The following is a 26,560-nucleotide window of genomic DNA, read 5'->3' as shown; positions in this document are numbered from 1 at the left end:
TGAATCTGCTCTGTCCTCTGTCCCATCCAGGCCTAGATGCTCCCAGCCAGCTTGAGGTGAAAGACATCACAGACACCACAGCTCTAGTCACCTGGTTCAAGCCCCTGGCTGAGATAGACAGCATCGAGCTCTCCTATGGTGCCAAAGATATGCCTGGTGACCGCACTACCATCGACCTTACACATGACGAGAACCAGTATTCCATCGGAAACCTAAAGCCTGACACAGAATACGAGGTGTCCCTCGTCTCCCGCAGGGTGGACATGTCCAGCAACCCAGCCAAAGAGACCTTCACAACAGGTAACAGTCCTTTCCCTGTTAACAGGGATGGGAAAGGAAGATGGCAAGATTTCTACCCCACACCAAGTCAGATGTTTTCTGGACTCATTTTCATTGAAGACAGTATTTCCCTTCCTTTCCATTTATTTTTTTAAAAAACTATTGCAATTGATTGTCTTTTCAAATAAAAGAAAAAAATCCCTATTGCCTTCCAAAATACCTTTTTAGTTTTTATGTGTATGGAAGATACTGGAAGGATAGTCTTAGATCAGTGTTCTGGTTAAAATCCAATTCAATTAAACATTAAATGTTTTAAAAACCAAGTTCCTTATGGCTTATGCCTGTGATCTTGGCTACACAGGAGAAGGCTGAGATCCAGAACACTGTGACACAAAACCAGCCTAGGCAGAGAAGTCTAGGAGACTCTTCAAAATAAACAACAAAAAGCTTGGCCGGAGGCATAGCTACAATGGTAGAATACTAGCCACACAAACTCAAAACCCTGAGTTCAAATCTCAATACCACCAAATAATATAATATACATGGTGACAAAGCTCCCAGCCTCTTGGCCCATGGCATTACTTTTAAAAGTATGAAAGTAGCAATTGTTTATCCAAGAAATACTTTGCAAGATTTCTGTGAGTTCCGTATAAGTTATTAGAAATACAGTGATGAAGCACAGATACTAGGTCTTACACTCCTGACCTTATTTAAATTGTCTCTTAAGTAAAACTGAGAAAAATACAAGTGATTCAAATGTCACACACATCAGTAATTGGAGAACTCCCAAATGTATAGTATTCGTTGAGATCTGTGGTCAGCCACAGACACAGGTCTTGTCATTCCTTTCCAATGGCAGGTGCCTTCTATATCTCAGCTTGAACTGTCAAAGGCTCCTGTTCTTCTAGTATCTGCCAAAGTCAGTTCACATGTTCCTTCTTCTTATACACAGGCCTGGATGCTCCCCGGAATCTCCGACGTGTCTCCCAGACAGACAACAGTATCACCTTGGAATGGAGGAATGTCAAGGCAGCCATTGACAACTACAGAATTAAGTATGCACCCATCTCTGGAGGTGACCATGCAGAAGTTGATGTCCCAAAGAGTCAACAAGCCACAACCAAAACCACACTCACGGGTGAGCCCTATTTGCACAGTCAGGTGTTCCTAGGGGCCCTCAGAGGACAGGGATCTGCTCCTACATGTCCCCCATTTTACAGTGACCCACAGGGAAGTAATTCTAGTTCCTAGGAATTTCTCTCACTTGGACCACAAGCATTATAACACCACATTCTGGACACTGAGAAATCACAGTGTGCAGAGACCAGTCCAGAGCTGCCATTAGGGATCATCTAAAAGCCTTTCTACTTCCAGCCTCCTCTCACCCTGCACATCCTCTCATAGGTCTGAGGCCAGGAACTGAATATGGGATTGGCGTTTCTGCTGTGAAGGAGGACAAGGAGAGCAATCCAGCAACCATCAATGCAGCTACAGGTGAGGCACACCTGGAATTCCCATGATGACCACACTGGTTTTTATCACACCTGTAGGGCTGTGAGGCCAGCCCTGCGGTGGAGATGCAAACTCATCCACACGGATGCTTCCACAGCCACTTCCCTCCATCCCTCTCTGCCTAATCCTGTTCATCCACTTCTGCTATTTCATGAATTCTGCATAAATGGAATCCTATTTGTATTGGTCCATTCTGTACTACAACAAAAGTACCCTGCATTAAGTGCCTTATAAACTGAGGTAATTTATTTCTCATAGGGTGGAGGCTGGAAAGCACCAGGTCAAGTTGCTAACAAATTCGGTGAGGACCTTCCTGCAGGTTCAGGGAAATGTCTGTCTTTGTGCCATGTCCTTCCATGTCAGAAAGGGACCAGGATCTCCTCCGGGGTCTTTCCTTATGAAGCCACTAGTTCCATTCACAAGGCCGCTCAAAAGATTCCCACATCCAAATACTATCAGTTTGGGGATTCAGTTTCAAAATACAGATTTTAGGGAGACACAAATATATCATCCATACAAAATGGTCTATCACCTTTTGAAACTACCTTTTTTCTTCTGCCATAAATCTTTCGAGATTCGTATCAATTGTTTCTTGTATATAGCTTGGTCCTTTTAAATGTATGGTGTGTGTGTGTGTGTGTGTGTGTGTGTGTGTGTGTGTGTGTGTGTGTGTGTGTGTGTGTGTGTGTGTGTGTGTGTGTGTGTGTGTGTGTGTGTGTGTGTGTGTGTGTGTGTGTGTGTGTGTGTGTGTGTGTGTGTGTGTGTGTGTGTGTCCTTTTAAATGTATGGGGTGTGTGTGTGTGTGTGTGTGTGTGTTGTTTGTTTTTATGCTGGTACTGGGGCTCGAACTCCAAGACTCATTCTGATCCCTTTGCTTTATGCTCAAGGCTGAAGCTCTAGTATGTGAGCCATACCGCTGCTTCTGGCTTCTTTTCTTTTCTTTTTGTTTTGTAATTTTTTTGTTTTGGGTTTTGCTAACTAGAAATAGTCTCACAGATTTGTCTGCCTCAGCTATCTCTGAACCATGATCTTCAGATCTCAGCCTCCTGAGTAGATAGGATTACAGGTATGAGCTACCAGGAAACATTTTGTAGTATGGATATGCTACTACATTATTTTTAAGCTTCCAAAATCCAACCAGTAGTTAGAGTAGTATAGAGCAAAGTAGGCTGAGGTAGAAACTAAGGGTCAGAGAAGTGACTGTCTTGAAGGCACACAGCCTCTCATCAGCAGTCTAGGAGTCCAGCCCAGAATCTGGTGACCTTCCGCCCTACCAGCACCTGTACCTCACAGCCTTATAAGTCTTCCTCTTTTGTTTTTCTCCCAGACATGGATGCACCCAAGGACCTCCAGGTTTCTGAAACAACAGAGAACAGCCTGACCCTGCTCTGGAGGGCACCACTGGCCAAGTTCGACCGTTACCGCCTCAACTACAGCCTATCTACAGGCCAGTCAGGAGAGGCCCAGCTGCCGAAGGACACCACATCCTATGTCTTAACGGGGTTGGAACCAGGACAGGAATACACCATTGTCCTCACAGCCGAGAAGGGCAGGCACAAGAGCAAGCCGGCACATGTGAAGGCGTCCACTGGTGAGTTGCCCTGAACCACCTAACCACCTTCTTAAGCCCTTTGGTGACTCTGATTTGCAGAGTACTGCAGTCAGGCTGAGAGACCCAGATGGTAAATGTACGGCTTTCTCTACCCAGGAAGTCCTTAAATGCCACTTTGAAACAGCTGCTTCCTTGTCTTTCCTCCTGATTAACTTGTCCTCTTGGCAACGGAGGGAGCCAAGTTCCCTGGCAAGACAAAGTGGTTTTTAACTCTTTCTTCCTAGAACAGCTTATGGCATCAGGTTCATTCGTCCTTTTTTGTCGTTAATTCTTGTTTCACAGTTACTTTTAAATTGTTTCTTTCTTCTTTTACACCTAACCATGAGTTACTTTCTTTTCTTAGACAAGAGTGGGATGCTAGTAATCATCCTCTGGTTATTTTTCCAGGAAACTGGGTTTTTATTTCAGGTCCCTTGCTTTCTTAGAAGGTGACCCTGATGACTCACACGTGGTCCCCCGAGCCTCCTGCCCTTCTCATGCTCTTCTTCCTCTTAGTCCTGCAGAGGTTCACCTGGTCTATCCTGGTTCACCCTGCCTTCCAGTGTCTCTTGAACCCTCCACACTGGATTTGCTACCATGTTTCCTCAGGAGCTGAGTGGAAGAGAATCAGAAAAACAAACAAAATCAAAAAAGAGATTTTTTTTGTTTTTATTTTGTAAAGCAACCCATTCAGAGTTTGCCACTGAGCACTGAAAAAGTGTGGATGTGAAATAGTACTTCTTCAGGGTTTGGCAAGAGATGGTCTTAACTTCCAATTTAAATAGTTGTCATGAACTGAGCACCTGCTGACAGGCTGATGTTTGAGGGGAAGGTGTCACGCAGATTGTACAGTTAGGTACAGTAGAATGCCCCTGCTCATGGTCCCTGGGACAGACCAGATACCTACGGTGTGAGGCAGAGCCCAATCACAAAAAATGATCAGGGGATCAAAAGTCAGGAGCATCTGGCAAAGGCATCCTACCTGACAGAGATGCCACCTCAGCTGAGCCTTGATGATTCAAAAAGGGATTGCAAGAGATGTATATAAAAATGCCCTTCACAAATATCTTTAGCCAAATAGAATTTTCCAGTCATTCATAACCACTTATGTAAGATAGAAGTTATTTTCCTCTGTTATAAAAAGAATCCCAGTGGTTTGGGGACAGCACAGTAGTTTCAAATAATCAGAGACCTGAGCTACTTCTGGCTTTTTGTTTTACCATCCTCAGACCTTGGCTTCGATTCCCAAAGTCACCTCAGTGTCACAATATAGCTACTATAAAATTGTCATTCCTTCTGTGTTCTAGGCAGGGGGAAAATAGGGCTACCTTCTAGATGAACCTTCCTGGAAACCAGTAATCATGTCTCTCCTTGCATCACTGGCCTTTCTTAGCTTTAAGTGAGACTAAGTGGAGTAATCTTATGTCTGAACATGCTGTTAACACATACTATCATAGTTGCTTTTAAGGAAAAGAGAAATTTGGTGGGCAAAGATCCGTCTCTGCCAGAGTGTTTGAAGTGAACCTAGATGATCTGTTTTGCTGATCATGCAGGGACAGCTTCCCACTTAGCCGTGAGATGATTGCTAAGGTTGCTCAGGAGAGGAGAGCATTTAATCAAAGGTGGGCAGAGGCCAAAGAGAATCAAATTCTAAAGCAAAGATTTGAGTCTTTCAGGGCTATAAACACGGGTTATCAGGTCAGGGAAGGGGTAACATTGTTCAAAAAGCAATGTACCCTTCATCTGCCTTATATAACTGTAACCCCTCTGTATATCACCTTTATAATAACAATTAAAAATACTCGACAGAAAAAAGAAATCCCTCTCCTTTCTTATCTTTTCCTCTCCTGTTATCCTTTCTTGTGTCCTCCCTCTGCCTTCTGCATTTAACAAATGCTACATCAGAGAGACTCTCAACAATCAGAACTTCAAGCAACAGCCATCCTCCCTCTTTTCTCCAGTGGGGAAGGCAAGGCCTCAGTGGCTCAGGAAAGGAGAAGCTTCCTGTTGGACCACAGGCTGGAGTTCCTATCTCTGTCTAGGCATCAGGACTGGCATTGCAAAGCCTTGGTACAGCATCTCCCACACCACACCTCCTTAATGGTATTTCAAAGAGACCATATTCTATATTCGAAGATTGCTCACTACAGGAAAAAAAAATGGGCAAAGTCATTTGTAATGGCTCTTCCTCATTATCTCCAGAATATGCCACCATAGTGTTCTCTCCAGAACAGTTTATTAAAAGTATGGTAGATATTTCTTTCCATCTCTTGAGTTCTGTCTTTCTCAAAAACCCAAGTCTTCTGTATTTCCCAAGCCAATACCACACTATAACCAAACTTTATGTTAAATTCTAAAGCTTCTAGAGCAAAGAAGACATGTGATTCCCGAGAGCTCTAGTCCACAGCACTGTGCTCTGAATGATCAGGGTGTGGCTGGGGGAATGGAATCTACCAGCAGAAAGCCAGAAACGGCTGAAGATGGGAAGAATCTCGAATGCAGTATTCCAGGGCCAGCGTTGTTTCCATTGAGCCCTCTGGTCCTTTGTTTCTACCTCTGTATTATCTTCCTCAAGAACTAAGGGAAAAGGAAGAGAAAACATATCACTGAAAAGTTTTTAATTCAGCTTAATACAAGAAAAAGCAGAAGAAAGGAAAAGAGTAAAGTACAGAAAAGAAGGGAAGGGAGGAAGAGGTAAAAGATACTGTCCCTGTTAGTGATGAAGGAAATTAGTATGTGCCAGGCTCTCCCTTTCTATTTCTGCCTCGTTATTTCTCCTTTCTCTCTTTCACTTCCTCCCTGACCTTCCCACCTCTTTTCCTTCTTTTTCTTATCTTCTTTCATCTCTTCCCTTTATCCCCTTTTTTCCTTCTCTTTGCATTTAAATTCTGAAAATCCACTTAAACTCTGCTTAAGGACAAGGCCTCTGGGAGCCATAGAAACATGAATCACAGACCATAGCTTGAATACAAGGACAATGGAACACCTTTTCCACAGCACTGTAGGATTCAAGAGTGATATTCCAGAAATTGGCATGAATTTAGAAGGCAGAAAAGTGAAATCTCCTTTTTTTTACAGCAACAGGCATTAGAAGACCTTGTCCTCTGATTTGCCAGTGTGTCTCATGGAGCAGGCTAAAACTTACTAAATATGTATCTTTCCAAGAAATATTTATTTGGGTTAGGAAATGCTCTTAGGTGTAGGGAACAACACAACAGACGAAATGGTGGAGGCTTCAATGAGGTAGAAAGAATTATATTAAGAACTACAGCAATGTCTTACAGGGGCAGCTAGAAGCCACAGGAGACTAGAGGCAGGTCCCTATCACATATCTGGCAAAGGGAAGGAAAATCTCAGAGAAGTAATGGAAGAAATGGTGCTTGGATAAGCCCTTGTAAAGGAAAACGGAAAGAAAGCCATGGCATTTCCAACAGGAAGGACCACATCTGAAAGGCTCAAAGACACAGGAAGTTAATTTTTGTGCAAGATAAGCATGCAGTCTACCTAACAGAGAAAGTGGAGCTCAGGGCTAGAAACATTTGCAAATGACCTCTAATGTGATGCTCAAGGCCTTGGTTTTCATTGCTGATAGTTACAAGGAGGCACTAGAAAGTTTTAAGGCAGTTGAGATTTTATGTTTTAATTATTTTATCTCTACGAGAGCTTAACTCCATTTCATCTACCTTTGGGGGTCTTCAGGCTTGGATTTGATCACCCCTCAGTGGAGGAAGAATCCATCTTTCTCCCATGAGAAAGAGTTTTTTCATTGTGCCTGTTTTGGTAATTACCATTGACAGGGTGGGAATCTAAACATTGGACATTGGTACTGCCAGAAATTCCTCCAGGCCAGCTGCTCAACCCACTATAAGCACCGACATCAAATTTCAAAATTCTGATTTCCCAGGCCTACTGACATTGTTCAGAGGGTAGATTCCAATGCACAGCTGTAAGAAAAAGACAACAGCCTTTTCATCAAGAAATGCCAAGAGAGTCAGTGTGGAAGTGTACAATGAGAACCCTTGGCTTCTGGGGCAGGAAGGCCACAGTGTGTCATTTGCTATGGAAATGTAGAGCCAGCACTTATGGGAAGCTTCTTAAGTCTCTAGCTCTACTCCTATATGCTGTGTTTCTATTGATCATTTTCTTTTCACAATTCTAATTCCAGTCTCTTTGTTATGTATTGATTTTATTCACAAAGGAAGTTGTATCTTTTACCACTCTGAACATCTGTTAAGTGGAAGAGTTGACCAGATGCCAACTGTATCCCATGTAAACCTGACCACATGGTGGTCAGTGTCCTTTCCTGATTTACTTACCAAAAAACAAAAAAGTGGAGGAACAGCCAAAACTGTTGATATGATTCTTCCTGCTTAGTGACTGAACTGGTACAACATGAACAAATGAAATAACCTGGGAGGGTCATTGCTTAAAAGCATCAATGACATATTCAAAAGCTGATTCACAGAGCTTGAATTATTATCCCCAGAAAGAATTTTGAATCTCCTTTCTATCCATCATTACTATAACAACAGTTAGGTAACTCTCCCACATCATTTGCAAAGTGGTAGATAGATGGATGGATAGACAGACAGACAGACAGACAGACAGACAGACAGACAGAATGTTATACTTCAATGTCATACTTAAGGATAAGCCTAAAACAAAGATACCTAGAACAGAAATAAGAGGAAAAGAAAAGAGAGTTTGAGAACCCTAAAGATCAAAACAATTATTTTTGCTTCGTTTTGGTTTTGCCTTATTTCTCTTTATGTATGGGGGCTGCTGGAACATATGAACACATGCTCCTGAGTTTACTTATGCTTAAGCCCCAAGGTCAAGGACATAATTGTTGTATTTGGAGACCCTTTTTCCTAGCTTCACATAGTTCCATTGTTTCAGAGTATCTTGGCCCTCCTTTCTTTTCCTTAAATCTAGATACATAACACCTTGAGTTCAGGGCCTCTCCTTCTCATAGAGGCCATGTGAAGATGGCTAAGAACTGCTCTAAAGACTTGGATATGAGCGTAAGGGATAAAATGGGATAAAATGAAGAGTCCATAGCATGTAGTTCAAGCTCAGGCATCACAAACATCTTCTTTACAGGGCAAGATGATAAATATTTAGACTTTGCAGGCCAATCCCTCTCATGAATATACAGCTAGCTGTGCCACTGTAACACAAAAGTAGCCATCAGTGATGTCTAAGTGAGCAATTGTGGCTCTAATCCAATAAAACTTAAGTTTATGACACCCAAAATTCAAATTTCACTTGATTTTCATGTATCATGAAATATCATTCTTCTTTGCATTTAAAAAAAGTCACCATTTAAAAATGTAAAAGCTGATGTCACCATGCTAGCTACAAACTAGTCAGAAGGTCAGATATGGTCTTTAGGTTATAGTTCATGTATCTATATCTATGTCCTACATCAAAGTAAAGCTAAAGAAATTTTAAGGACTATAAGCTTTTCCAGTATGAAGTAACAGAAAGAATATTCTCGAGAATCTAGAAAAGTCAAAATTAAATAGACTCCAACAGAGAAACTTTACCCTGCTGATAGGGGTCTTCAATCAGATTGCAAGTTAACATTTTTGGAGTTCAAAGGCTGCATTCATGGACATATAGGGCTCCCTGGAAATTAGCAACAAAGACGAGGCATAAATAGAAAGAAGACTTGATCTTTCAAATAAACAAAGGCAGTTCCTAGTCTCCCTCTTGTTTATAGGATCCATTTCCAGAGAAATCCTTTGTTCTGAGGTCACACAAAGTCCACTTAACTCAGCCCTGGGCCAATGAACTCTTATAATTAAGATTCAGACAAGTGAGATTCTGCTTCATGTCTATGTTCAAGAGATAGAAAAGGATGAGACATTCTGGGTTATTTTTCACATTTTGTTTTATTAGCATCACTCATTTGAACAAGGGGATTTCCTTGTGACATGCCCATATATGTCTACTTGATCCAACTCACCCATCACTTTCTCCTTTCTCCTACTCCATTGGCCAAACTAATTTCAACAAGCATCGTAGTTCCATTTTCATATGTGTATATAAAATAGTTCAGCTATTTTCAAATTGATCTTATTAGTAAGCTGTTTCTCCCAGGACTTTATGGTCTTTATTTTCTATCCAAAAGGGGACAGTTTTTCAAAAGACTGTCACCTCTCTTACATTATGTTAGTCTTGGTTCTGATCTTTATTGAAGTAGTTGGCGTGAACTGATTTGAACTCCTGAACTGACAAAACTCTCTATATCTACTATAAGAACCCAACTAGGAAAGACTGAGACACCACAATTTAAAAAAAAGCTAATCTAAGGACACTGCTCAGGCCTCCAGAACCATTGAGAGGCACCCTCTTTGGTGAGGGACACTTTCCAAAATAGAAACTCAGCCATGAAGCACCCCAGCTTAGATGTGTGGTTTATTCCAAACCTGGTCAATAGGAAAATGAATTTTCCAAAGACTGACTAAAAAGCACAGGAGTGCAAATTGAACGTGGTTTTGATTTTTCTGTTAGTGGTTGAATGAGGATGGCAGTACTTATGGGAATGTGCGGGCGGGGGGTGGGGGGGGGGGCGTTGCAGTGAGTACACAGACTCCCAGAGCCTTCCAGCACTGGCAGTAGGGTTGCCTTTGCTGGATTATAGGAAGGAAAGTATCTGGGGGAATAGTTTCACTGACGCCATCTCTGTCATTATTCAGAGCAAATCCCTGAGCTGGAAAATCTCACCGTGACTGAGGTTGGCTGGGATGGCCTCACACTCAACTGGACCGGAGCTGACCAGGCCTATGAGCACTTTGTCATTCAGGTGCAGGAGGCCAACAAGGTGGAGGCCACTCAGAACCTCACAGTGCCTGGCAGCCTCCGGGCTGTGGACATCCCAGGCCTCAAGGCTTCCACTCCTTACAGAGTGTCCATCTATGGGGTGACCCGGGGCCATAGGACACCCATCCTCTCTGTTGAGGCCTCCACAGGTACTTCCTACCTTTCTACCTAAAGCTTCTGTTTCTTCCAACAGGTCACTGCCCAAGGATAATCAGACACAAGAGCTTTGGAAGGGCCTTGCTCTACCATGAGCCATAGAGCCATGGGGTCTGATGATCCACAGCCAGGCCAGTGCCAAAGCAATCTTAACATTTCACACCATATGAGCAACACTCTTTGCATGTGGAAAGATCTACAGAGCCACAGAGCCCCATGGGGAGGACTGCTAACTATAAAAACAGGCAACTTTCTGTGAACACTACATTTAAAGAGCAGAAAGAAGGGAAAAAGCCTCACAAAATGTCTGCTCATCCGCTGTGGTTTACAGCAATTCCTTACTAAGCTAAGAAAACAAAGATTTTTCCCTCCCCTGGTTTTAAAATGGAAAGTTGCATGATGCATGCTCCTCTAAAGGCAGCCACGCTTTTTAAGTGACATTCTTGTATTTAAGATGCCCTGGATCTCGTATGTGATTTCAATGAGTTCTTTCTCCTTCTCCAGGGGAAACTCCCACATTGGGAGAGGTCATGGTGGCCAAGTTGGGCTGGGATGCCCTAACACTCAACTGGACAGCTGCAGAAGGGATCTATGAGCATTTTCTCATTCAGGTGCAAGAGGCTGATGTGTTAGAGGTAGCCCAGAACCTCACAGTTCCCGGAGGACTGAGGTCCACAGACCTGCCTGGGCTCAAAGCTACGACTCGCTATAGAGTCTCCATCCGCGGGGTCACTCAGGACTTCAGCACAGCCCCTCTCTCTGTTGAGGTCTTGACAGGTATTCTAGACAAGTGCACACCTCTACTTCGTCTTCCTTTTCTCTGCTAGAGGGACCAAAGCTCTAAACTGGGTTTAGCACCTGCTATATCGGGAAAATGCCGATGAATCATCTCTGCCTCTTCTTCCCAAATGTCATACCCCTTATTTGGCCAAGCCCTGGTCATAATCTAGTAGCCAGTTCCATGGAAAATTCCACCTCCTCTTTCTTCACAAAAGTGAGAGGTGATTTTTCTTGCAAAGTGAATTCCAGCCATAATACCTAAGGAGTTGGAAAGCCCAATCTGTAAGTGAAATAGAAAAAAGAAAAATAACGCTGAGCTCATTTAAAAAACACTAAAGGATTCCCCAAAGCCCTATTTGTGTGTCAAGAATGGAAGTTGTGAACAATTCCTAAAACCACATTTCACTCCCACAGGCTGAGCAGAAAAACCCAGCTTTAGTGCCAACAATCAGACTGTGTTTCAACATCACCCTCAATCATTCATTCGTTGTCAACACTGACCAGACATCCCATCTTAGCCTTAGCCAAAACACCGTCTCACCTGAACCCCAGCATGCAATGGGCTTTTTTTTTTTTTAGTAACTCAGCCACTCTATGTCCTTCTGCAGAGGAGGTTCCAGGTCTGGGAAACCTCACAGTGACCAAGCGGGGCTGGAGCGCCCTCAGGCTGGACTGGACCACACCAGATGAGACCTATGACCAGTTTATCGTTCAGGTCCAGGGCGCTGACCAGGTGGAGGAGGCTCACAATCTCACCGTTCCTGGCAGCCTGCGCTCAGTGGAAATCCCAGGCCTCAGGGCTGGCAGTCCCTACACAATCACTCTGCATGGAGTGATCAGGGGCCACAGCACTCAACCTCTTGTCTTGGAGGTCATCACAGGTACATGTCTCACCTTCCACCCCAGAGATGTGATAGCAGCCAGTCTGTCTCTGGAATGGAAAAAAATCCCCATGTGTCAGGAGGTCCTACCTCAATGTGATTGGCAGATAACACAAGTTCTCTAGCTCAGGAAGCCCTGGGTTGAAATTACATCTTGGTGGCTGAATAATGTTGGGTCTATCACTATATCTCAGGCCCTCTCATGTTCAAATCAGAGATACTATCCCTAGTTTAGGACACTGTTGTGAGAAATACATGAACTAATGATGGAACTGTTTCACAAAGTGCCCATCATGTAAGGAATAACCATGAATAGTAAACAGCTAAATGTAGAGCTACCATCATGGTTTTAGAAAATAACACAAAAGGGTGGGTAAGCTCTAGAGAAACCATAGCATTACTGGTCTTGAAGTCACTAACTCACACAAAACTCCTAGTCAGATGTCTAAGAAGTAAATCTGGGAAATGATATGGTCAATCTTCTTCTAAAATTGCCTAAGTCCTTTTCCTTACCAGATATCAAGGCTAGGACATTTGCAGAAAGGACAGCACATATGAGTACAATGTTTCACACTTGTCTTAGGGAGATAAAACAATTCATCTCAATTTGTCGACTGAAAATATGGTGTTTCATTGATCATGGAGAACTGAGTTGTCTAGAAATAGCTTCCAAAGGGGCCTATGGGCCAGATTTGTGGTGCAAAGGTTTTTATGCTTGGCCCTAAGCTCATGCCCCTTCCCACATACTTTGTATTTGGATAAAGTTACCGAAGTATCTATTTCAAATGTACCACATAAACCTGGCCATTCTTTGATAACACATAAATTCCAAAATTAAGAAGCATGATGTAATCATGTACTATGTAGCCAAATTATTAGTGTGTCATGTTCCTTGAGATATCTTCAGGTCAAAGAAGAGCAGAAAGGGACCTTTAAGACTTGTGAGATCTATAGGGTGCTGATGATCAACCTTTTTATTGTGCAAAGTGTTGTCTGCAGCATGATAACTTCTTTAGCAATAAAATCTCCCAGAGAGCCCCTTTATATGACCGATAAACTGCTATTCTTAGTGAGCTGAGAAGGAGGTGGGAATTCTGCATTGATATGTCTAATGTATGTCTTCCAGAAAAGCACCACATCTATGTGGGACATAGTTGGAAAACAGACCGTTAAAATGAAGAAGTCACTCAAGCTTTCTTAGCTCACTGGGGTAACTGGAAATAAAAATCCCCCCACCTTTTGTGGGGGTTGGACTCGCTAAACATACATACTTCTCTAGCTTCTAATCCATAACCACTGCAGCTTGAAGGAAAAAGGCTGGGAGATTGCATTTAATCTTGAGAAGCATCTCTCAATGCCAAGGGTTTTTCCATTGTCCAAATTCAGCAATAGCAACTATAATAGCTGTAATAGCTATAATAGTTTCCTCCCCACATAGTAGAAAACAATACATGGCCCCTGCTCTGCACCATTTTCTCAGCAAAACAGCACACATGCACACACAGCCTTACTGTTCATGAATAGTGTTTCTTAAAGTACCAGTCAATGATGGTGGGAAGGCAAAATGCATGCCAAGAATCAAATACATAACCTTGGATCCCTGAAAGCCAAGAAAAGCCCAGAGATAAAACATCATGCTTGTCCAAACTTGAAACAGTGTATGTTTTAGAAAACCAAGTGGGTTGCACATGGTCAGCAGTGAGATGAGGTCAATTGCTTTCACATGACTAAACTCCAAGGGGAAACCTACAGAATGAGGTTTTCTAAGCTACCACTTAACAAGCACTCACTATGCATTAGACTAAATGACAAAGCCGATAAAATCTCATCACATAAGCCAATGAAATGGTACTGTCAACTCCACTAAAAGGTGGAGAAAGAAACAGGCAGAAGTCAGCAGATACACAGATGGCAGACAGCAGTGTCGGAATCATGACCGACAACAATCTACCTCCAGAGTCTGCACTTTGTGTATGTGTATGTGTGCTAGTCCTGGGTCTTAAACTCAAGGCCTGGGTGCTGTCCCTGAGATTTTTTTTGTTCAAAGCTAAGGCTCTACCACTTGAGCCACAGCTGCACTTCCAGGTTTTTTGATAGTTCATTGGAGATAATTTCATGGACTTTCCTGCCAGGGTTGGCTTCAAACCAAGATTCTCAGATCTCACCTTCCTGAGTAGTGAGGATTACAGGCATGAGCTACCAGTACCCAGATCAGAGTGTGCACTTTTAAACCATGTTCCTTAACAGGACCCACACTCCTCCTATCTCCCTGTGGCCTTTAGCACACATTCCCAGACTTCCCCCTAGGTTGTGAGCTGACCCAATACATTTCCTTTCCATTTAAGGATAAACAATGACCTGACCATTCTCAATTCCTAAAGAAAGCTGTGGCCAGAGTACCAAATTTGAACTCATTTTGAAAGTTTCCATGCTCCCTCACTAATACCCAAAGACCAGTAATTACCCATATATAATATATGGAAGAAAGTGAGGGAGGGAGGGAGGATTGAATAGAGGGAAGGAAGGAAGGAAGGAAGGAAGGAAGGAAGGAAGGAAGGAAGGAACTCTTCCCTGGAGCTGGGCTGTGGGACATTTGATTTCCTTGGTTTCTGGTTTGCAGCACTGACAAACACTTCTCTGTCCTTCTTTAGAGGATCTCCCCCAACTGGGAGACTTAGCTGTGACTGAGGTTGGCTGGGATGGCCTCACACTCAACTGGACCGCAGCTGACCAGGCCTATGAGCACTTTGTCATTCAGGTGCAGGAGGCCAACAAGGTGGAGGCCACTCAGAACCTCACGGTGGCTGGCAGCCTCCGGGCTGTGGACATCCCAGGCCTCAAGGCTTCCACTCCTTACAGAGTGTCCATCTATGGGGTGACCGGGGGCCACAGGACACCCGTGCTCTCTACTGAGGCCTCCACAGGTACCTCCTTGTTCACTGTCATGCTCTTTTCCCAAGGTCCCTGTTCCTGTTCCCTCTCCAAGGAATGGCAGGAAACTGCTTCTCTCCATGGCTGAATCCTTTTCGTGTGCCCTGTGGCTGCTGGCCATGCATGCTCAGAGCCCTCCATGTAGACTGTCTTCCTCCAGATGTCCTGGTCATGAGAAAGATGAACTATGCAGAGATCGTCCTTTCCAGTCTCCACCTCCCCTCTCTCTGTCTCTGTCTCTGACTCTGCTTCTGTCCTTCTCAGTCTCTCTGTCTCTCTGTCTGTCTCTCCATCTCTGTCTCTGTCTCTGTCTCTGTCTCTCTCTCTCTCTCTGTCATAGTTTACCTGGACAAATGGCCAAATGGCATTTCCTTGGAATGATGTTTTTTTTGTTTTAGACATCAGCCTGAAGATTTAAATTCCTTCCTCCATTATTGACATATAACCAAAGCATACCTTTATGATACATGAATTCCAGTGGAACACCGTTTATTCACTTTAGAGTCTTTTGGCTCTTGAAATGATGATTTACAAGCTTCCCATCACTCAGGGGTATCAGTCCTGTGAATTTTGCATTTAATACATGTTTCTTTTAATGCACTGAGAAGAAGAAATAGTTTTAGACCAAAAAGGAAACACACACACACACACACACACACACACACACACACACACACACACACACACACACAGAAGCCTTTTGAGTGACAAATGTCCAGGCCATGAATACGAATGCACCTACACCTGTTTAGCTGTGTGAATCAAGAGTTGTCCTCTGGAGTGTTGGCTACTGGCTGGCAAACCCCCAACCTCAGCCCAGGGAGGAAGAATTATATTTTGCTCATCACTCTATTCTGGTGACAAGGCATTCTGTTCTTCCCAAGGAGCTGCTAAAGTGAGAGTCTTCCCCTTTTCCATTCCTGTGTTCCATTGCTTATCATTATGATAGGCCCCACTTGGCAAGCTCAGTAGATACAGTGTTGCCTTGATTTGCATGATAATATATAATTATTTCACCAAATCTCTCACAGTAAACCAAAAGCACAGTTCAACAAGTTAGCCTCTGTCATTTCAGTACAAGTCTCACTGAGATATTTCATTAAACACTGAGATGTTTCATTGCAGTAAGCGCAAGCTTAAAATGCCTAGAAATCGTAGCTGAGGCTGCCCTGAATGTGCCCTGGGCTTTTTGTTTTTTAATCTAATATCCATATACCATCCCTTCCCCAAAAGGCAGAGCCATCACCTGCCACTTCTGATCTTTCCTGCAGATCTTGTGGCTTGGATGTCAATAGTATTTTTATGTGTGTGTTTTTCTTTTTAGTGATAGCAGCCTTGCTTCTGATGAGTTGATCAAGAGGAAGGCAGGCCCATACTTCATCTGATCCATGTCTCAACCCATCAGTTGGGATAGTCTCCAAGTTGTAGGGTCTTCTTTCCTACAGAAATAGGACTAGATTTTAAGTCCTTTGCCAACCTGGCCTATGCATGTTTCATTCCTGTTGCTCAGAAAAGCACTGGCAGGACATCTCAGAGACAAAGTATTATTTCTTGGCTCAAAAGGTTTGTCTGAACTGCCTTGTCTTGGCTTACCTCCCTTGGTTGGCAATACAGTGCTAGCCTTCTTGGCCCACATAGACACAAGAGGGACAAGCTATTCTAGTGAAATGTGAGAATGTGAGCTCTGATCTGAAGTATGGAAAAAATGATAACAATTACGTTGAGAAATTGGCCAGATGAGAAGCCGAAAGGTACCACTTTGAGAACACAATGGTGTCAGAATGATTTAGCTCTCATTTGAATAGATGGGTGCGCTCATTCAAAGCAAAGGACGTCTGAGGAGGCACCCAAGAAATCTCCATCTCCTAGAGACTGAAAGCTGTCAGCTCTCATATCTTTTGACCCACAACCTGTGAACCTGAGGCAGGGCTCAGAGAGTCAGGTACAGCTAGGACAAAGCAGCTCCGACTCAAGCCATCCACCATGGCTTCTCTCTCAATGCATCTTGCTAAGTCTGACCATGCATGGCAAGTGCAGAGCTAGGAAATCTAATTGCCATAGCTTACTTTTTGAATGTTTCCCTTAACAAAACCCCTTTTCTCTCTCATTGGCACTGAATGGTAGCATTGCTTCATTTCATCCTAACCTTGAACTACCTCATCTTTCTCCCCAGAGATGGTCCTATTAACCACCTCAGTCATAAAACACAGACAAATTATTAATAAGAATTTGTTTCTTCTCTCCTACCCTCCCCACTTCTTTTTCAGTCAAAGAGCCTGATATTGGAAACTTAAATGTTTCCGACGTAACTCCTGAGAGCTTCAATCTCTCCTGGACAGCTACTGATGAAATCTTCGAGACTTTTACCATTGAAATTATTGATTCCAATAGGTTGCTGCAGATGGTGGAATATAATATATCTGGTGCTGAACGAACTGCTCACATCTCAGGGCTCCCCCCTAGTACTGATTTCATTATCTACCTCTCTGGGCTTGCTCACAGCCTCCGGACCAAAACCATCAGTGCCACGGCCACTACAGGTACATGAGCATTCTCTCCTTTCTGACATTTCTTTCTCTCCACAGGCTTCTTTGCAGGCAGAAGCTACTCCTTCTCCTTGCCCATTGGAGTATAAGCCAAGGAAATGATAGTTTCCTTAAGTCGTTCATGACAAGAGGCTGAAGGGCTATTTAACATAACTTTCTTCCAACAGCAGCCCAAATGGAGTATTTGAATAAAGCCTCCTGCCAGGGTTTATCACTGGGCAGAATATTTACTTCACAAAATGTACTTTGGTCTAGCTTCCCATTATAGAGTCTGGAGAAAAGAATTCTCCCTTTTGGTTACTGAAAAGCTAAAATGACAGTTGTTCTTAGCTTGGAAAGGTTTTGTCACCAAAGAGATCTTGAAGGTTCTATTTTTGTGTAATCCTCGTGTCTTTGTCTTCCTGAAGTCTTGAGTATCCTCATTCCAGGATATTCTAATGACTGAAGGAAATCATTGAGAGCATTTAATTTTGTTTCAAACTGAGAAGGTGAAGAGAAAGAACAAGGGTAACTCACCAGATGAAGGCACAAGGTAGCTACCCTCAACTTTAACACTACCTCTAGCTGGTGTCTGTCCTTGGAATAGTGAATGCTACATGGCTAAAAGAGAATAGTCCTATTCACACAAGGATTTTGGTTTATACAGTGGCAAAGTACTCTCACTTGAAATCTGTGCTGTCTGTGGTATTTATACATGATTTCTGCCATCCAACTGAAGAAAAGTCCCAAATGAACTTAGGAAAGAATGAGTTGACAAGTCAAAATAGCACTTACACACAGTGTCTTAATAGATACACTAACATCACAAACTGAACAATACACATCTCTAGAAGAAAACCAAATATTTTCCTTCAAGATTCTCAGTTCCTTAGGAACCTAAGAAAAAGATCAACACTCTAGCATCAATATTATCACTGAAGTCACCATGGCTGAGGGAGAGTCTACCTTCCTTCTGCAAGTTGAGACTGCAAGTTGTATTCAAGGTGGTTCCTAGAAGGAAGGGAGCCAGCAATATCTGGTTCCCAGCTCAGCCAGAAACTGAGGGGAGAAAATTAGTCAGTTTAGTTTTCAACAAAGGACAAGTTCTTTTCCAGGAAGGTAGAGTCTAAAGCACTACAGAGTTAGTGTTATGTGTTGTGATTATTGAAGTGCAATGGTGATGTCACTTGAAATGCTTTCATACGTTTTCTTCTTGCATTAGTCACTGAACCTCTCCTTAGTCAATTCACTGTCTCCCATGTGACCTGGGGCAATGTGTCTACCTCGTGATAAGCTCAGAAGCCCGACTTGAATAGCTTTCTTGTAGAAGCTAGTCATTCTGCAGTGTCTCCAGCTCATGGAAAGCTCAGGAACCTGACTTTGATAGCTTTCTTATAGAAGACAGTCATTCTGATCAACCTCAGGGGACTTTGGGGCAAGCCGAAGCTCCATCACCACCAACCTCAACAAAGCCTCTTCCAATTACATTGCCCACCTTCACAGGTTAATTGGCAGGGGGTGTGCTCAGACCCTGATGGTCCAAGCACCCACAAGTGTCTCTTCTAATGGACTCCACTCTCCATTGAACTTCTCTGAATAGGCATCTAAAAATCTACCACTATCCACTCTCCATCCTTCTAGTTCTTGAATTTGATAGAGCCAACAACATCAGAATTTTAAAGCTTTCACTCACCCCAAATTAAGGAACTTCAGTGTCTGACATCTTTTTTCTCCCCTAAACATCCACTCCCCTCTGGATTACTCTGTTTGTTTAGAGTTAACATGACTTGCTTGGTTTGAATTTCTAAACCATCCCCTTTCCTCTGATCTGGAATAATCTTTTCCAGTACCAACCATTATCATCTCTCTGTGGTATTTCTAATCAAAGTTTTCCTGGGTCACATTCAAAGAAATGTGTGCATGCCAAATGGTTTGCAGTCTCCTTTCTACTAGGATTTTTTAAATAATGGTGACCCCAGCATGCTGAGACCAGACCTCAAATCACTGCCCAAGAGCCACATGAGAAATCCTAGTGGTCACATCTTGTTCTTATTTTTTTTTCATTAGTCTGGGTTTCCTATAGACAGACAGCTAGTCCCTTTTTCACATTTACTCCAGCAAACATGTGTTGTCACCCACTGATTGCTGTTCCAAAGGGTCAGCATGTGCCTTCCATCCATTGTTTTGTGAAAATCTGGATGCATGTGGTGGATATTCAGAACATTACACTTTTGAACATATCTATCTTTTCTGGAAGTTGGCAACATATCAAGAAATTGTTTCAAAGGGTTAGGAGTGAGGAAAGAAAAATGTCCCTTGCTTGCATGGACCTCTCAAGCACAGCCTAACTAGCATCTTCTTTCTGAGTTTTTTTCCCCAGCATCTCATCATTGCAGCTTGTTTGTATATTCTGTGAGCTGATAGAAGGGAAGGTAAAACTAATCAAGAACCTAAGTCTTACTCTGCCCAGTAAATATGTCAATACTGCTTTCCTTTGGTTGCATGAGAGAGGACAATCCCAGCATGTATACTTAATCAACAGACTGATTTCACACTTAATTATAGCAAAAGGACCAAATTCCATTTGGAGGCTTTATTGCAAATGTTATAACTGAACATTGCAACAGCATTAACTTCGCAAACAAATTGACCATTTGGCTCTATACTGCTTCTCAATCAGATTCTTTAGTCTCAAAGATTATAGAGCAGCACAATAGTGCAGTTAAAGTTTGTCCAGATGAACCCTTTCTTTTCTCTAGATAGTAGAGCTAAAACAAACCACTTCCAAAATCCTTCAGGAAACTCTTTCTTCTTGACCTTAAATTCTATTACTAATATCTTAATCAGCCAGAAGAATTGCTTCTGTCTAAAATACAATCTAGATTGAGCTCACTTTAGTATCAGTATTTTGTTCATTGTTTTCCAGTACTGGGGCTTGACCTCAGAGCCTGGGTGCTGTCTCTTTGTTCAGGATAGCATTCTACTACTTAAGCCTCAGTTCCACTTCTGGCTTTTTGCTGGCTAATTGGAAAGAAGAGTTTCATGAACTTTCTTGGACAGGCTGGATTCAAATCAGCATTCTCAGCTCTAAGCCTCCTGAGTAACTAAGACTATAGGTGTGAGTCACCAGCACCCAGCACTATTTTTATTATTTGAAAGATGAGCATTTAGGAAGCAAGCCCCATGTATATCTAGGTTAAAACTAGCCATATCAGCCCCTTCCATCAAATGAATTCCTCTCATCATTAACTGCCTAGATTGTCAGGGACAAGAGAAAGATAACGTCAGTGGAATCACCAATCTTTCCCAGTTATCTAACAAGTAAATTCCTTAATCTTTAAATTCAGAGCTTAGCTTCAAGCTTTCCTTTAGCTTTTGCACCTACCAAGAATTTTGAAGTGGAAACCATCTCTGCCTTAAAAGATGAGGATAAGATATATATTTTCCTATGATGCATATATGTCTACAAGGCCCTTGGTTCAATCCCTTGCCATATGGAAACCAAACAAATAATAACAAAAAATAAATAAATGCCTTCAAGGAGGAAAGAATCTAGACTCTGTTTAGGATTGGAGATGTGGCTAAAGAGGCAGAGTACTTGCCTAGCAAGCTCAAGGCCCAAGGTTCAAACCCCAATACAAGAAAAGGGAAGAGGAAGGGACATGTAAGGAAAAGAGACATGACAGGGTTGGGCATGTAGCTGGGTAGCAGAATGCTTGCCTAGCATTCAGGAATACTCAGGTTAGGTCCCCAGTATTGCAAATAATAAATAAACCCAAATAAAAATAGTAGAGTTATATAGTTACAACTTCCCTAGTATTTGCAAGAGACAATTAGATATATATTTTATGTAAGATTAAAAAGTGGCTCTTTTTTCTGTCAAATTATCAAATGTGGATTAACTTAGGTAGGATAGAAATAAGAACTTGGGAGGGGTAGGAGAAGTCAGTGTGAAATGAGCCTCATTGCCCTAGGAGAGAAGGCTATAAATCTAATCCCATTAGGCCCTTGTTTCTAGCCTCCTGCAGGACTTCTCACTGAATAGAGAAGAAAAAAAGGGCCCAAAGTACTGCTTCTCAGGAATTCTAGATCCAGTTACAGTATTATCTCTACTACTCCTTGATATGAAAAGACTGCATCTTAAAAGCAGCAGCTTAAAAAAGAAAAAAAAAGGGGGCTGAGAATGTGGCTTAGTGGTTTAATGCTTGCCTAGCATACATGAAACCCTGGGTGCAATTCCTCAGTACCAAATAAATAGAAAAAGCCAAAAGTGGTATTGTGGCTCAAGTGGTAGAAAGCTAGCCTTAAGCAAAAGCAGCTCAGGGACAGTGCCTAGGAACTGAGTTCAAGCCCTGGGACTGGCAAAAAAAAGAAAAAGTACAAACAAAAAGGACTGTGGGGGGGGGGGGGACTCTTGACAACTAATTAGCCTGAAAGCAGGATGCTTTGAAGGACAAAAAGACACTTAATCTAAATAAAACCAGCCACAGAATTTAAGAACCCTTGTTTCACAGACCAATAGGACTACTTGCCCAGTATATGGAATTTCATCGTTATCTTTGATAGAGTTGATGATTCTTTGGAAATCTTTACATGAAAAAAAAAAAGCCTCAAAAATAAGCTTCACTGTTTCACAATAAACACAGGAAACGTAAGCTGCTGCAACATTTAAGTGTCTGCTTAGGGGTGAGAGCATTCATTCGCTATTCATTCCTTTAAAACATTTTCCTTCATATCCCATGGATTTGACCCTAAGCATTAGTGCAAGGTCACTTATCTCTTTGAAAATTCCTATTTAGCTGCAATGGGAACGAAGGTTCTGAACTAGAGGCTGCTAAGGAGCCTTGGCCAAGGAATTCCCATCCTTTCCCTCTTATAACACAGAAACATGTTCAGCACTAGTGAGTGTTGTTTTACTGGAGAGGCGGGACTTACTGAGCCCTCTCCACCCAACCTGCCTATGCCTCAGGACTCAGCACCACTTACTAATTAGATGTTGGCTGGGGATGTGGAAAGAATATAAAACTTGAGAATTGAAGACACTGTTGGACACCAGCTTCGCCATCCAAACAGATATGTCATCTTGGATAGCTCGTGTTTTTTTGTTTTTTGTTTCTATTTCCTTAGATGTCATAGAGGTTGGGGCTAGGTAGCCATGACACCCTTTTCAACATCACTGTGACAATTAAATAAGAAAACATGACACCTCCTCTGCAGCTAAGTACTGAGCAAAATATAGCTGTTCCAAGCTCCCTCTTTGGGAATCCCAGTATGTGACAAAACCCCTTGGCATCCAAGGAATAAGAGGGACTGGCACATCGCTATTAGGTAAATGAATGAACAAAGAAATAATAACAGAACTTTCTTACGGTCTAGAGATATCTTTATTTTCTACATTTATCCAGAAAAATAAATAGCAAAAGAACTGGCAAATCTTAGAATTCTTTCCTAAGCTGTAAACATAAATTGTTAATCTGTCTAGATAAAAATAACCGTTCTGCCTCCTCTTAGCCTAGGAAGATGCGTCACTAATTGGCCTAATTGACCCAATTCAGAATATGAACTAGAAGTGGAATAGAAACATGTGAAGTATACAAAAGCAAAACAAAAACAGATTTGCTTCAAGGACAGAAGTAGGCATGAGGCCCAAACCCAACACAAAACAAGACATCCTATTTCTAAATAAGAGACTTTAGAATCAGGCCAAGTCAATTGACTTTGTTGAAATTAAGTTTGGTCACATGGAAGTGGAAATAATACCTACTTCCTCATCATTTTAAGGGAATTATTCTATCTGTCACCTGTTCATCCTTAAGATTCGTTTTCCCAGCATGTAACACAATGGGATGATTGACTGGTTATCTATGAGTGTTCTTGCAGTGTACACTGTCCTGGCAGAATCATTGCTGTTAACCTGAGTTCTTTTCACCCCCTCCCTTCTTTCAGAGGCCTTGCCCCTTCTGGAAAACCTAACCATTTCCGACATTAATCCCTACGGGTTTACAGTTTCCTGGATGGCATCGGAGAATGCCTTTGACAGCTTTCTAGTAACCATGGTGGACTCTGGGCAGCTGCTGGACCCCCAGGAATTCATACTTTCAGGAACCCAGAGGAAGCTGGAGCTTAGAGGCCTTATAACTGGCATTGGCTATGAGGTTATGGTCTCTGGCTTCACCCAGGGGCACCAAACCAAGCCCTTGAGGGCTGAGATTGTTACAGGTATTTCAATTCAAGTGAACCATTCTTTCCTCCTGTAGTCTCTCCCCTTCCATGTGGTCTGTCTACAGTAGCATCATGATTTTAACATCATTGTCCATCTTTCCCACTTACGCTGTGGATAGGAGGTGTTCTTCCTTGTGCTCTCCATACTTGTGTGTCTAATGAGCAACTCCCTATTCCCATCCCAGAAGCGAGAAAGTGGAATGTTTTCTGTTGGTGTCCCAAATTCCTTAGCCTACATCTCAGCCATAGTCCTTGTATGCCTGCTCCCTTCCCCTTCCCCTTTGTCTTCATCCTGGGTGATCCCCCAGCTACATTTCAACTTTCTAAAAAGAAATATGCAAATGAGTATATTTTGTGAATGTCTTCATCTTTAACTCTATACCACGATCTTCACAAACTTACTCATTGGTCTTGTGATTGGAAAGCTACACTGCAACTAATTAAATTGTCAAACACTAGTATCAGAGAGATGCTTTGACACAGATAAAATCCATCTTTTTCTCAAAACTAAGAGTTCCTAGAGAAAAGCAACATGAGCCTTTGTTTCCCCAAGTCTTCCTAAAGACTACTAGCTCCTTAGACGATTGCTTAGTGAAGAAAGAAGTTCCATGTTCAAACAAGTTTAGGAACAGGATCCTTAACTACAAGACTTTTCAGATCATCCTCCTGATATTTCCCAAACTTCTCTGACAAGGAACCACCTTTAAGAAAGAATATCCAAAAAGCATAGTTACTTTGGGTACACTTTGGGAAATTCCATTTCAAATTTACCTTATCTAAGTGCTTATCTAGTGGTAAGAATAGCAAGGAAAGAAAACCAAACAAGAAAGGCAAAAATAGGAACCTTCTTTAGTCTATCAGCTCAGAGAACAAAGCAAAAAGACCACAACATTTTGCAAAGCCGTTTTGCTTGGGCTCAAGAAAAATATAATCAGCAGAATCCTCACAGGCAGCTCTACAGATCATTAACGCTGGTTTATTTGTCTTTTCCAAAAGGAAAGAAATAAGCCTTGTAGTAGATGGGCACTCGGCCACTGACAGAGAGCAAATGTAAACAAGTTACTGGCTTTGAACTTGTTTAATAATGCATGGGAGGGGTCGAGGCTGAATCCAGATGTGGATTTCTAGATCGATTTTAGACAAAGCTCACAGTTGCAAGCATATGGTTGGTTTGTGTTGAGTGTGTCTACTCTGTCCTTTCCACATCCTGGCTCTACCATTCTCGTTAATGTCAAATGATTTTGTTTTCACTATCTCAGGACACCTCTGCCTTTGCAAGCCAGGCATCACTGCCTACTGATACCCCACCACCAGAAAGAAGAATATACCCACTGCTATAATGATCTTTTTCCTCCTTCTTCCATCATTTTTTTCTCCCTCTAGAAGCAGAACCGGAAGTTGACAACCTTCTAGTTTCAGATGCCACCCCGGACGGTTTCCGTCTGTCTTGGACAGCTGATGAAGGAATATTCGACAGTTTTGTACTCAAAATCAGAGATACAAAAAAGCAGTCTGAACCACTGGAAATAACCCTCCCTTCCCCTGAACGTACCAGGGATGTGACCGGGCTCAGAGAGGCCACTGAATACGAAATCGAACTCTATGGAATAAGCAAAGGAAGGCAATCCCAACCAGTCAGTGCCATAGCAACAACAGGTACTGTAAACAAACAGGAGGGAACAGAGAAAAGCCATGACTTGGGGCACTTTCTCCTACAGGGTTGGGCAAATACAAGAGCTTTGGACACAGACAGGCTGGCATTCAGACTGGCTCCTTCAATTACAGGCTGTGTTATCTTCCCCCAACTCCCTCCCCCCCCACAATGTGCCTGAGTCTCTATGCAAAGAGTGCCATTTACCTAATAGGGTTGGAAGGATTCAGTGAGATAACTCATGTAAAATCCTCTGCAGAGAGGCTGGCTTGTGGCAAGAACTCAGCACAAGGTGAACCAGTCCCGTTGCCTTTCACAGCACTCTCCTCTTAGCAATGGCCACACTTTGAAATCCCAGGGGGAACTCTTCCTTCTGCCTATCAGTGTATAAGATATTATCCAGCGATACTATTTGCAGTTTCTTGCTTTTGGGTGCAATGCTCCAGTTGCACTAGGTAGGGACAAGGGAGAAATAACACTTCCACTTCTAAGTTTATTTATAACATGTTGCATGTGAATCATAAAAACTAATCATCAAGGAAGATGGAAGGAGATGACAAGGCTAACAGATCATCTTCACAAACCTCACTACTTATAACAACTCCAAAAGACATCTAGAGGAAGAAAAGCAATCCCTCTCCATGTAAACTGTGGCAAGGAGGGAAAAGAAATGTTCAGTAACAGGACTCCTCAGAGTAATAATGCTAATACTTACATGGCTAAGACTTTCTTTACAAAGCAAAGGAAAGCCCTCAAACAGGTGGAGTGAATTCTGTCAGGGCACTGAGAGACAACATTGTCTAGAGACAACTTTTTCAAAGAAAGCAGAGAAAAGAATCACAAAATCACAGGATAAGCAATAGGGATGTAAGCAGTTATTAGCTTAGAAAAGTAAAGTGATTTTCATAAGATCACATAGCAAGATCTGGAGTAGAATCAAATAATTAGTTTATTCCAAGCATATAGGATGACAGATAACCAAGGAAAATACATTCTCGCCATCTCCAACAGGCATGAAAGGCTGACATTCACTAGAACTTGCTCCTTTTTATATAAAGCCAGTTTTACTTTTAATGTCAAATTTCAGACCTAACAAGCATCAGGAATCTACCCATAAAAACCATAACCAGGATTTGTAGGCAGAGAGTAAATGCTTGAACTCAACAAGAGAGAAAGCCCTACTCTTCATGTACAGGGACAGACA

The 26,560-nt window shown here is 42.3% G+C and overlaps 1 protein-coding gene across 3 annotated transcripts in view; it reads left to right on the top strand.

The window, feature by feature from the left end:
- Nucleotides 1-26,560, top strand: part of Tnc (tenascin C) — an 84,667-nt gene that overhangs the window by 34,041 nt on the left and 24,066 nt on the right. The window contains exons 7-17 of one of the 3 annotated variants that reach the window (XM_070012291.1): nt 31-300; nt 1,232-1,417; nt 1,684-1,773; nt 3,119-3,382; nt 10,087-10,359; nt 10,871-11,143; nt 11,755-12,027; nt 14,679-14,951; nt 17,226-17,498; nt 23,430-23,702; nt 25,089-25,361. In XM_070012291.1, the coding sequence (XP_069868392.1) occupies nt 31-300; nt 1,232-1,417; nt 1,684-1,773; nt 3,119-3,382; nt 10,087-10,359; nt 10,871-11,143; nt 11,755-12,027; nt 14,679-14,951; nt 17,226-17,498; nt 23,430-23,702; nt 25,089-25,361 (2,721 nt within the window). The remainder of the gene's footprint in view (nt 1-30; nt 301-1,231; nt 1,418-1,683; nt 1,774-3,118; nt 3,383-10,086; nt 10,360-10,870; nt 11,144-11,754; nt 12,028-14,678; nt 14,952-17,225; nt 17,499-23,429; nt 23,703-25,088; nt 25,362-26,560) is intronic. The other 2 variants (XM_070012277.1, XM_070012286.1) reach the window with 2 other exon arrangements.

This window comes from Dipodomys merriami, unplaced genomic scaffold (genome assembly GCF_024711535.1).
Source record: "Dipodomys merriami isolate MVZ:Mamm:240054 unplaced genomic scaffold, mDipMer1.0.p SCAF_11, whole genome shotgun sequence".
Classification (NCBI taxonomy): domain Eukaryota; kingdom Metazoa; phylum Chordata; class Mammalia; order Rodentia; family Heteromyidae; genus Dipodomys; species Dipodomys merriami.
Note: the sequence above shows the minus strand (reverse complement) of the source record. Positions and strands in the feature narration are given on the sequence as shown.